Below are 13,673 nucleotides of genomic sequence, written 5' to 3'. Positions count from 1 at the left end.
TTATAACGTTATGACTTTCACTCATGGCCTATTCTGACAACATTATCATGATATTTGGTAAAATTAAAACTTTTTTGACAAATAACTTCCTTCTCACATTATGACCTTATAAAATGATACTTTACTTTCATCATAATGACATAATAATTACAGCCTTAATAAGTTCAGTTTTTTGGTCAACTAAACGTCAGCTGCACTTGTACATGTTTAGTGCTAATTAGCAAATGTTAGCATGCTATCACACTTAACATGGTGAACATGATTAACATTATACCTGCTAAATATCAGCATTTTAGCATTGTTATTTTGAGCATTTTAGTTGTAGCACTAAGGTTCAAGTACAGCCTCCGAGAGCCTCTGGCGAGGCTGTACACTCTTACCCTAATTTAATGAGTATGAGTATGAGTATTTTCTGTCCATCATTTGGTCTAAACCTCAGACTGACCCGTTCCCCTGCTCCTGAATGGCTGTTTGAAGAAGACCACCACTCCGTACACATTGACTACCGATCCAGCCTTCAGGTCGCCCAGTCGGACATACGTATATTTGGGAACCTTGGTCCTGCAGGCAACCTGAAGAGAAACAAAACTGAGTTAAATCTTGCCCAAGATAAACTGCTGTTACGTTCAAATCAAAGATCTCTATATAGAGTTATAAAGGTATTTCTGAAGAGAAGCATTCATGTGTTTTTGGTGATCTTGGTTTTTCATTTTTTGTTCCATCGCCCCATGTTCACTGATGAAGAACGATGCGTTTGTTTCGGTGACCTGAAGGTCGCATGTTGAGTCGACTCTTTAACGAGGAGATTTTCATCCTGACAAGCCCGATGGAAAATGCAGACAGAGGAGGACACTGTATCCATCACAACAGGACATTTCTGTCATGGAAAGTGAATAAGTTGAAATGTTCTGAGTTTGAATTAGTGGAACTGTGCATTATGATTTGTCATGTGGCCGTCCGGGTTGTTGTCGCTGTCTCGGGTCACCACCATATGTTGAAGGACAGTCAAATAATCCAATCAGTCAATCGATCGATCAAAATACACGTATTTTCTGCCAAACCTGGAAAATTTGCAGTCCGAAAGCATTAGTTTGAAGGAATAATACCTTCCCGTCTTTAAAATACCTTATGAAAGAACCCTTCAGCGTTGCCGGCAGCGCATGATGTGAAGCCTCGCGTCACGTGTATCGTCAAAGCGTTATAGCCGTGTACACGACTGAGTTAGCAGCTGTCAAACATGCCTGCTAACATGCTAACTGTGCATAAACAGTGAGGTGAACAGGCAGCCTCTAGATCGAATCAGATCTGGAGGCAAACTGAGGACAGAACTACATTTTTTTCAAACAGTGGATCCCTGATAATCACGTTTTTCTGAGACTGACAGATTTTATTAAAACCTTGGCATTTACTGTAACTAAACAAATGTCATTTCTGATAAATGTTTAAAGCTTATGAAACAACTGATCACAGCGACCGATTTCCATCTCTTTCTCTGAACTTCCTCCATCTCAGCGCTTCCTCAGTCAGACGTGATTTTCAGAGGACAATGATGAGGATCTGAAAAATGAGCATATGCTCATAAAAGGGAAAACCAGAGAGAAAAAGCCGGTCCAACATTTGTTTTACCAGTATTTTCTCTACAGTACGGATCAGACTTAAATCGAGCCTTTAAACTTTGATCGCAGGCTTCTGAAAAGCTTCAATATCTCTTACACTATTTATTCTTATACAGTTTGTTATTCTGTCTGTTGTATCTGTTAATTTATGCTGTTTGAACATGTTTATCACAGCTCCACCTCAATGTTGCTCCGTTTTATGATCTCTCAATAACTTCATATTTTATTTCCTATGGTTGTAAAGCTGTTTGGGTCTGTGTTTTATTATATTATTGTATATCTAACAGTGGCTGTAGATTACCTCTGCAGTGTCTTCACCCACAGTTCAGAGCTGACTTCCATGTTTGTTCTCATGTGTTTCTGCAGCCTGACAGTCAGACGGGCTTTAGTCATGAAAGTCTGATGTTATTTTTGCTTTATAGTCACCGAGGAGCCGAACAATATCATTTATTTATATTTATACCTTAAAAGCTGTCTGCCCCTTTCCAACATTCAACATTTGGGAGGATCCATCAAGCTCAAAAAGTGGAGGCTAGTAGCTCGCTAAATTTAGCACATTCCCCCGTAACGTTTTTGGTTATTTCAAGTTGTTTCAACACCTGCTGAGTCATCAGCTGCTCTCAAACACTCAGTGCTGCGTTTGTCCTGCATTACAGGAGCTAGCTTTGGCTGCCTCCGTCATGGGTCTCGCTGCGGTGACAGCAAAATGACCAGACAGTCAAAATTGACAACAAGCGGAGGGCCTGAAAACCTCAGTCACGTGCATGTTACCCGTGACTGGGATCACAACAGGGAGCAGCGTTGGGAGCGATCAAATCACAGATGGCACAAAACAACAGCTAACAACCGTCAGCTCCCAGCTGGTCAACTGCCTGCATGGCCGTTGAAAGTGAAGTGATAAAATGATCCCGTGTATCAAAAATTCACATTAACGTAGGAGGTGCTGTCCATGCAGAAAAACAAACAAAATTTAAATGTCTTTTTTATTTTGGTAATGATGGAATTTATTTTCAGTTGTACTTTAAGGGTTTTTATAACTTACATTTAGGTGTATCTAAGCAACCGATCAGCAACACTGGCAAACGTTTGAGGCTCAAATCTCAGACTGACGGAGGCCTAAAGGTCGGGTTATGCTGCATCAGAACACGTTTGCCTGACGTGTTGTCCGGGCACACCGCAAATCAAGCGCTTATATTCGCCACACTCAGGTCACGCTCACGCCCCAATCTGACGTGTCTGAAAGGTGTGTGTGGTGTTGGTGGTGGTGGTAGTCGGGGGGTGGGATCCAAAGGGAACTCATATCAAAGACTTTCTATAAATTATGGAATGATTTTTCAAAATGCCTGCTAGTAATGATGTTTGATTTTTGTTATCACCTAAAAATACTGCTTTCACACTGTTTGGCATCACTTGTTTCCAGCACAAAAATCGGCTCTAGTTCTGTATCACAGTGTTATTTTAAGCTCTGCAGCTGTGCTGTTCAGGACTGAACGTTTAAAATCGAGTTTTTGTGTGACATGATGTTATGCTCAAAAAGTTACAGTTAAGATTACAAAGAGTTGTAATCTTATGATAAAACGTGTGACAGAAAGTTGTCATTTTATGACAAAGACGACTGTTATGAGACGAAGTTGTAAGTTCGGAGAAAAAAGTCAGAAAGACCAGATCAGATTTCTATACTGGTCAAAGGAAAATGACACTGCACTCAAAACATACTTGTCAAAGTCCTCTGCAGGTATAATGGTAACTGTGCAGTCAGCAAATGCTAATCTAATCGTATCATTGCATACGATATTTTGTTCTGGAAGCAACCTTTTTCTTGTAACACTATGACTTTATTCTCAGGTCCATTTTTTCCCCAATGGATCTAATGCCCAATTCGAAAAAGCTGCTTAGCTCCTACTTGACCTGCACTTGTGGCCGGTTTTATTCACAGATTTCTACACGTCGAAAGAAATGAATCATTCATAAAAATGGTGAAAACAAGAGGCCTGGTGACACCCTGATCTACCCGAGGTGACTCTGGGACAGCCGGCCGCTGACATAAAGCATCCTGACAGATACAAGACCTCCACAGCACACTCCAGCGGCCTTTTCAGCTAACCAGGCCTCTGACTCTGACCTCAGCGGAGAGCGTGGTGCTCCTCTTGCTGGCCGACGGGGATCTGCGGTCAGAAGGAGGCGGCGGGCGCAATACCTGAGGGATGAAGACAGAGACTAGACTTAATGTCTCAGCGATGTGTTTTTGGAGCACTGCCACCAGAGCAGACACACTGCAGACACCACTGCTGCTGGCGGAAAAGCAGGAAAATAAAATCCCAGTGGGGAGGAAGGAGAACGGAATCATATCTATAAAGTGTCAACTGTCTCCAATAAATACAGTAAAACTGAGTGAACTCTACCTGTGAATACAATAAGAAATGTGGCTGAAATATGTTAACACAAACAGTCAACCTGTACCGTATCTGGCACCCCCTATCCTTAGACTCTTCATTTGGATGAGGGAAACATACAAAATTCAGGCTTGATTTCTTATCCTTGGTATCCCGGATGTTCCGTCTGAATTTCACATCTTCAATTTTAGGATCTAAGTTTGACCGTGTTAAATTTACGCAACCAGATTTTTTGACTTGGCTTGAACGTTTAGGTCTGAATTGAGCTCATTGAGAGTAATCTGAATGTAGTTTTATCACAAAGTTTTGTTTTCTATCAGAATTTGTGAACTCTGAAGACATTCTGTATATACACTGGAAAAAAAGTTTTTGATTTCCAGGAATTAGCAGGTAAATCAGTCCCTGCTGTAGATCTGAGAATTCTTACTGTATTGCTAATGCAGTGAGACTGAGCCTGCCGGTAAAACACGTGGAGGATGTGAAATTTATCAGCAGGTAAGCATAGACGCATCAGCCTCCAGGTGCTGGTGACGTTGTTATTATGTCTGTCTGACAATGACGCAGAGTTAGACACAGCCGAAGATGAGTCATGTCCAATTTACAGCTCCACACAGAAGATCCCCTGCTCTCACAGACTTACCGACTGCAGACTGAATTTAAATACACACACAATGATAAGAACTAGGGCTGGGTGGGGATATGCTGAGATGTACAGTTTCCATGACCATAAAAATATTCCTCCCCAGGAAAAAAACAAACAAAAAAAAACAAAAAAACACACACACACACACACACACACACACACACACACGGAAAGCCAGGATGCATTAGTTCAGACAGACAGGATGAGCAGTAAACACGTACCTGAGGGTCACCACAACTGAAAGTATTCATTAGGCAGCAGAATGCTGCTTGTTAGTGTTACACTGCTTCATTACAAATCATATTAATCAGAGTATTTCTATTCATCTAATAATAGAGTCTCAGTCAAAAACTCAGGTCAGAAACGCACTGACCGCTCTCCAAAACAACATCACTAATAATATCCAAGCAGCATTTTTTGTGTAGTTTAATCCGTCAAAGTGCGTCATTTTATGAACTCATAACGGGTTAAATGTCTAAAGTGTGATACACACACACACACACACACACACACGCTCCACTGAACCGCACTAAATGGGCAGAGTTAGTTTAAACTGAACCAAACAGGTTAGATGTGAAAGCACCAAAGAAAATGAACTGGGCAAGACGTACACAATGGGAGAGCCGATTCATATACGCATATTTACATACAGTTCACACTTAGATGTAAAAACAGTCCTCACATAAAGACAGGCGTCGTCTCCTGACAGCAGCAGGTTACAGGGGTGGAGCTTGTCCTTATGAACAGTGGGAGATTTGCCCACAGTGAAGCCAGAGGCCACCACTACATCCTGCAGGAAAACACAAGATAAACAGAAACAAGCAGAGAAATCAGGGATTAAAACCGAGAGAGCAAAGAGATATAAATATACATCCTTCTTCCCAGAGGGAGGACAGATTGAAGCAGCAGATGTTGCATCCAATGGGGACATTAAGTAAGACGTCAAAACAAGCCGCCGATGATGAGCCGCTGTGAGAAGTCGAGATTGTCTTTTGTTTGGTGTGTCATCAGCCGCCAAGACAGCTTTAAAGCCTCCGCTCAGGGCCGACAAAGGGACAGCTGACAGTCTGAATAATCATGTTACAGAGACACACAATCTAACAAGACCTCAGTGATCTACGACTGAGCACGGCGGCTCAGACTGCGATGACTCCCTGCCTTCACCAAGCTTTGCGGGGCTTTGGGTTCCATCAAGACGCTGCTGTAGGGAAACCAGAAACGCCGCGAGGTGGTTGCTGACGGGAGGATTATCCCCGATGTGTTCACCGTCCCCGTACAGGTCACAGACAAACTCCCCGCTCCGTGAACACCAGTGCGGAGCGGCGGAGCTCAGATCACCTCTTCTTTAAAACTACAGTAACTGTGTTTTTTAGCCACCTGTGGACAATCGAAACCAGTTGTGAACACAACATTGACATAAAGTAAGATCACCTTCTAAGTTGATAAGGTGAGCTTGTTAGGCAACAGTTGCTTATTTAGATAAACGGCAGAAACGGAGCAACGGTATCATTAATCTGGCGCCGTGTTTGTGTCCACATGATGAAGGTAAATACGGTATTTTTTCATTTGATTCACATTTCATACACAGTCTAAAATATTGGTTATAGCTTATTTGAAATCAAACTTTACAGTTCAGTCCCGGTCGAGTTGATGACACCCGCAGTTACCATGGTAACAGTAAGTGCGGTTAGATACTACAGGTCCCACAATTCTAGAGGCGGCAAACGTTCCTTGAGCAGCTTCTCTGTCAGGAGAACATCGGAGAAGCTGAAGGCGACGAGCACGTTGCGGTTGTGTGGCTGCCTCACAACAAACGCCACCCTGTGTTTCGCCAGTTGAATGCAGCGCTAAGGTAACAGAGCCGTTACAGTCCACCACAGGTGAGGGTGCGACTGTTAAAATATGTGTTGCTCTTCCGGCTCTAGGTCCTCGTCCTCTCTCATGCTTGGGGCTATGAAAGGGGCTGAGGAGCTCCACTCAAGGACCTCTTGGTCACTTCTCCTTCCTGCTTACACCCAGATTATTCACGTGTTGTGAGCGATTTTGTCAGGACGTAGTTGGGACATAGTCCTCTTGTATGTTGTTACCAGTTTAACGTGAAAAGGTATCGATTTTGCTGTTAATTTGTCGAAATTTATCCCAAGTTGCTGTTTTCCACACTTTGTGTCTTAACTACTACCTTTAACTCACTGCCAGGAAGCTCTTTTTTCTGCATGCACTGAAAGGGAAATTAGGACTATAACTTTTCCTGCCTGGGTAGTTTATTTAGCATTGTGGTTTTATGTCTATTTAGGGCTGGTTGGTTGGTTATTTTGGAAAGGGCTTCTCCTGAAGTTAATTTAAGCTTCAATATCTGAAGATATAAGATTGTAAAACTGAGCAAACAGATTCCCAGATCTAGTTTCATGCCACTCCCGTCTCTCCTAAACCAACCTGGGGCCTCTAACACAACATCTGTTACATCTGTGAGCTCCTGTTCAAGACCTTTATTGTCATTTACCCCAGCATAACGAAATCACCATGTACATACTCAAGCGAGACACTAATGTGCATATATATATACACACACACACAAAAACATTGTCTAAAATGTCCAAATCAGTTTTAAGAAAGAAAAGTGCAGCACAGGGAGCTTGACTGTATAAACTGTATACGCAATAGAGTAGCGCTCAAGTAGCGGATTTAGTTCTGCATATCAGTAACTGGTATAAGAGAGTGGAATATATATGTAAAAGTCGAGCAGTGACCTTCAATCATGAGAGCGCTTTGTGAGAATCATGAGAGATAGCGAACAGTAAACAGCGAGGCTGATTTTCCTGAGACCACTTGCCATGAATACAAGTTATTGCTGCAGTTATGTCCAATACTGTCCTACTCCTACCTGCAAGTGAAGTGGTTTAGATAATCTGCATAAAGTGTCGCCATAGACTCTTCCCCGCTATTTTTTTTTTTTTTACAAAGCACAGGATATTCAATTGCTTCAACCCCTCAGAGGCCTAACGCAGCTCAGTGCACATTTCTTTCAGCACACCATAAGGAAATGAATTTGTTGTCCTACAGATTTATGTCATATTCCTCAACAAATCACATGAATCACTCGGCTTATTACCATATTCAAATCAGTTTTTCTGATCCACAAAATAAATAAATGAATAAACACACACACACACACACAGACACACACACACATATATAATAGAATACATCTTGTTAATATAATCATTTTGATAAATCATACATTGTACCAAGTTTTGGAGAAAAAGCAAAACCAGTAAACTCTGTTTGTGCCGAATGTGTAACTACAAGTACAAGCTAAACACTAACAAAAAAAAAGGCACATTATTAAACCAAAGACATCTGAGGTTTTTTACTCGAGGTGACAGGCTGCTAAAGTTTACCATGACAATGAGTCAAATTAGAGGAAAAAAACGTGAAAAGACGTTTGTTTGGTGCTTTCTGTCTGATAAAATGGACAAATACTGTTCGGAAATGTCATTATCACAATCATCATGATACGTCTGCATCATACTCTATTCTGTTTTTTCATTTTTCATTAGGTCGTACTGAATCCGTTTTTACATTATTTGATTAGATTTTAAATATTGTTTCAAAAGACACAGTGAGGAAACAAAAACAAAAGACAGCAGAGAACCAGAAAGTTATCCCTCAAACCGTCTTCTCCTGGGAAATATTTGGCAGAAATAAAAATGTTTTTCTTTCCTCTATAGATCAAAGATAAAGAACCATGGAGCAGCCTGTGCGGCAGGACACAGCAGATGCATGATAAAAGTTAAATTAGAGAACAAACACTTCGTTTTGGAGAGTTGGCTGTTGGTATATTTACTGTCAGTTAAGCCTCAACACTCCATTGAGGGTGGAATTCATTTTCCTGTAATGTCTAGCATGTTAAATTCTGTATAAGCTACATGTACATCAGCACAGCAACAGAGTCGTGTCATATTCATCACTCTGCTGAAAACTAATAACGATTTTTTTGGGTTATCATTCGCTGATTGACTCCAATACTTTCTTTTTGTTGTTGCTCAGTTAATGTCAATGAACTAAACACTTTCTGTGAAACCGTCCCAGGAACAGAAGGGACATCATTTCATTCACTATCTATTTTAAATTGCTTATACTTTGTCTTTTTGTCTAGTTGCAGTTAGGTTTATGTCATTGTACATCCACACTTCCTTCAAATTTTTCACATTAAAAGCATACAATGAAAGGTATGGGTTATGCACTTTGAGCGGCAGGAAGGCCCCGCACGTGAAACATCTGTACAGGAAGTTTACACGTCAATGACAGTAGCTTAACAACGAGAGAAAACACAGCCGAGAAGAACGCTACCCACGTTAGGGATGAGAAAGTGTTTTCAGAGTATGACGTGACACCATTGTTGTACTGTTGGAAGTTCCACTGTGGTAATTGTGTGTCAAGATAACAGGTAAACCTGTAGAGCTTGTATTAGACACAAACGGAGAGGCTTCTTTATCAAATAGGATCAAATACGCCGATCAGCCACATCATTAAAACCGGTGTTTTCATGTTGTGGCTGATTGGAACAACAATCAGCCACAGCCTATTATACAGACACAGACAGACAGGGAAATTAAAAGTCTCCCGTATAAGCCTGTTTCACATAAAGGATGGGGTCTGTGTGCAGTTCAGGTAAATAAAAGCAACTATTTGACAATTTACAATGCCAACAGTTACACACACACACACACACACACACACACACACACACACCCACAACCACACCCACAATCAAACAAACAATCAAACAAACAATCAAACAAACAAACAACTGATTTCCTGGTCTCTCTACAAAGTATTATGGGGCTCCCAAATGAATGTGTATTTGTCTGGGAAAGAGAAAAGTGTGTGAACTTTAGCAGGGAACACACACACACACCTCCACACACACACACACACACACACACCCCTCCACAGTTTGTTAACACCCGGGTGACACAGAGGGGAGCAAAGGAAACAGAAAATAACTCACACTGTAAATTAGATTCAGCAGCCACACACCATCAGTGTGCACTCAAACATCATAATCATCCTCATTTCCATTCACACTTTATCAGAACAGCACATCTACACAAACTAAATAAAGACTCATATGACACATGATTCATATATCTGTTCTGAATGTCTCCTACTGATGCAGTTCAGAAAAAAAACACTGCGGTTCTTTCGTTTTTCCAGGTCAGTGAAGACACCCAAGAGGTTGTCATTCGTGCTTGTACTGCGGCGTGTATTTATATTATGTCGTATATTCTATTTCTATCACTTTTATCTGATGTAAATAACACTGACACTTGCATCAAGAGGGAAAAAAAACAAAACAAAACACCAAAATAACTGCTGTAACTTCATACACACTTCTGTTATACAGTTTAACATGATATCTTTAATGACTGAGTGAACCTACCCCTTGATTGACAGCTTGACTGAAGTCCTTGGCCAGCGCTCCACACAGCACGACGTTGATGGACGGGTTGTGAGACGAGGCGTTCGGCTGTGCGTCTTCCTCTGGAAAACAGACGCAGAACAAGGAACAAGGAATGAGTCGGGATGGAGATTCGGATCCGGGTGATGAGGCGTTTAGGTGATGATCAGTACAAATGTGTAATGATATCTCCAGATGATATCTAGAGGTGAAATAATTTGTCTATCAATCGATCAGTCGCTATTTTGACAGTTGCCATTTTTTAAAGCAAATTGCAAAAAAAATGTATAGTTCTAGCTTCTCAGTTGTGAGAACTATCGTGGGCTATGGGGAAATAGAATTGGGAATTTTCTTTGCTATTTTCTGACATTTTATAGACCAAAAGGTTAATCGATTAACGGGAGTCAAACATGGAGACGAGCATCCTGAAAAAAACTGCTTTGTCTTCTTTAATCTGCCCTGAATCCCCAGTATAAACCCTTAAACTCCCCAGAATATAAATTGAAATTAGACATAACTGTTTATAACTGCTGCACTTTTGATGATGTTTAGGGCTGGTTCAAGAGAATTTTGCTTTTTTCTCATTAATCGCAATTTTTAGTGAACATGCAGATGAACAGTGAACATGTACATCTGCACTAAATGTTATGTGCCACTTGTTGAAAGTGGTTCAGTTACGGCTGCCAGATGTGTCGAACGCCGTCTGCGGAGGAACTGAGTTATGACAACGTGCAAAAAAGGTTATTTTAAGTCACAAAGTAATGCAGTCGATAGCTGACTATATGAGCCACCGTGAATCACGAAAGTCTCGAAAACTTTCACGTGAATATTAATAGTCTACGCAGACTCTCCTCAGTTTACGGGACAGTGATGACTCAGGATGGTTAGCTGACTCTGCCCATCTCGTCTCGGATCTAGAGATCACGAGAGGGATAGACTGAAAAAAAATGACTGCACGCTGGCCTGAACTCTTGAACTCGTAGCCGGAGATAAGGGATGTGAAGCCGGGGAAGTCTGTGTGTGTGTGTGTGTTTGTATTCTACTTTATTCAGTATGTCCCTGCCAGGAGGCTAACACTAGCCAAGAACTGTCTGCAGATATCAGGCTGATGTCCTGTCAACACAAACAGTGCAGATGAATTTGTGAGCAGACTTTCGGTTTCTCAAAGTGATCATTAACGTGGATGTCAGCATCAGCTACTGACAGTCCGTGTGTGTGTGTGTGTGTGTGTGTGTGTGTGTGTGTGTGTGTGTGTGTGTGTGTGTGTGTGTGTGTGTGTGTGTGTGTGTGTCTGTGCACACACACACACACACACACACACACACACACACACACACACACACACACACACACACACAGGTATCCTCCACAAGCTGAACTAAACTAGGAAAACACATCAGCACCAATCAGGTTAATGTAAACATAGCCTACATTTATCTTTACAGAACCTTTAAAAGCTACCACAAAAAAAGGGAACAGAAATAGCAGCAACATCAGCCAGACAGTCACATCCTTAACACAAAATCCCACAATGCACCAACAGGTCACACAACGTACAAAAATTGACAGAGTGTCTATAACCCAACAATACAGAAGAACAGGACCTGTTCATTCCACAGTTAGGGACACAGATGGGGTGTCAGAGTGTTTCAATGAATTAAAGGAAGGATGTCGACACCACAACAAGAGCTTTGGCTCTCTGTGGCTCCTTAATCAGGCAGCTCAGAGATAAGATGGCCGCAGACAAGACAACAATGAGACACACTGGCCTCCATCTGCTTCTACAATCCAGCCCAGCTAAACAGCTTAACTCACACACAGTCCTGACAGCTCCGCACACACACCGCACCGTCAACTCTGCAGTACTACGCAGCTTTTTAGCTTCCTAAGGCTCCTAGTTTTGGTTTTGCTGTACATTAACTCTCTGATTCGGTCTCCAGCGGCAGCAGCCAGCTGTTTTTAGCAAACAAGCGCTTTATAAACCCACAGAATACAATCAAACCACTGTGAACTTCCACAGAAATTCTCATCGTTGACCAACAACAAAACATCTTCACGGTGCTGATATTTGAGGGAGCAAAAGCACACAGTCTAAAACAGCATTTATCCTATTAGATGTATCTCGCCATCCAGCTTTATATGACCCCGCTCTAGTATAACTATAAACGGAGGTTGAACAGGGGTCTAAAAAAGTGTGTCTAAACTAAATCCTGCTGATTTACTTACCTATCAGCGACCAAGCCAGGTAGCTAGCTTGGATTTAGGGCTATTTTGTAATGTATACCAGGACCTGCTAATCTAGAACATCACCGAGATTCCAGTCATAAATGTCATTGGCATATATGTACAGAATATATATGTGCCAAAACATTAAAACTGGTAACCTTTTTTAATGCTGTGGCGGATCAGGTGTAAAGATTCAGGCTGTGCAAGATTCATTTGTGCATCCATGGGAAACCACGGAATCCATGGGACTGGAATCTCGGTGACGTACTGACTACTTGCGGACTATTTTATTATTTTATTTTAAATTAAAAAACAGCGTGACATTAAGAAAAAAAAAAAAAAAACTACATTGAAAGCTTAATGCAATACTAATCAAGGCATGTTTTTTTCTGGTCTTGAATGGTGGTTGTTCATTCCATGTGTCTTTTGTAATTCCAACTATACTGTAAATATTCTTGAGTTTGACCAAGATCTTATTCTTATTTTGATTGCTAATTTCATTCAACACATTATTAGTAGTTTCAATGCATTTGTATTGTAGTGGGACTCAATAAATTAGGTCCAATTACATGTGTCCAACCGTCCTTGATCAAAACAATGAACCCCAAATGACTCTTGATGAGCAGACCAGCGTTTGCATGGCATGTAGTGCGAGAACAATACTGCAATATTTTACACTGTCACACACAACAAAAACTTTTATCTGTCTCAGCCCTCTTACAAAGCTTTGCCTTGACTTAAAAATTGTGGTCATACAGATGACCAAATTATGTTGATTGAACTTCAAATATTTAGTCTGAATCATTGTTTAATTTTTTTGAAGTTGAGTCAAGGTTATATTGTTTCCAGTGGGTCACGGCAACGAAAATGTTAATTAACGATGTGCAATGATTCTAACACTGTCAATTCAGTTTGTTAAAGACTGAATTTACCCAAATTCCAACCAAAACACACTAAAAGATGATTTCCTACTGTGAGTGAAAGGTTGCTGGTTCAATTCCTGTTAGTAACACTGCCCGTAGAAGTACCATAGCACTGAACTCACTTTTATATGAGTACCAGCCTATTCTGAAACTTAATTTATAACACAAAGAACCCAGGAGGCAGCTGCGTGGACCATATTCAGCTAGAAACAGACATGTGGTACACACAAATGTTTGAGTATTACCTTGGATGACAGTCTTCATGATGAAATCGTCAGCTGCTAACGACACCAGCGGGCCTTTATGAACCACTTTCCCCTGGAAAAATAAAAAAAAAAACACTAAACTTAGAGACAAACTGAGAAGCTTTTAGCTCTGACTGAAGTTCTGCAGAAATTCACTGAGAGCCTG

The 13,673-nt window shown here is 41.1% G+C and overlaps 1 protein-coding gene across 1 annotated transcript in view; it reads right to left on the bottom strand.

Moving 5' to 3' along the window:
- pot1 (protection of telomeres 1 homolog) overlaps positions 1-13,673 on the bottom strand; it is a 68,401-nt gene that overhangs the window by 37,671 nt on the left and 17,057 nt on the right. The window contains exons 3-7 of the mRNA XM_040133846.1: positions 13,508-13,580; positions 10,096-10,196; positions 5,335-5,442; positions 3,739-3,813; positions 446-572 (exon numbers count right to left, since the gene is read on the bottom strand). Coding sequence (XP_039989780.1) covers positions 446-572; positions 3,739-3,813; positions 5,335-5,442; positions 10,096-10,196; positions 13,508-13,580 — 484 coding nt within the window. The remainder of the gene's footprint in view (positions 1-445; positions 573-3,738; positions 3,814-5,334; positions 5,443-10,095; positions 10,197-13,507; positions 13,581-13,673) is intronic.

The sequence above is a fragment of the Xiphias gladius genome, chromosome 8, assembly GCF_016859285.1.
Source record: "Xiphias gladius isolate SHS-SW01 ecotype Sanya breed wild chromosome 8, ASM1685928v1, whole genome shotgun sequence".
NCBI classification, from domain to species: Eukaryota; Metazoa; Chordata; class Actinopteri; order Istiophoriformes; family Xiphiidae; genus Xiphias; species Xiphias gladius.
Note: the sequence above shows the minus strand (reverse complement) of the source record. Positions and strands in the feature narration are given on the sequence as shown.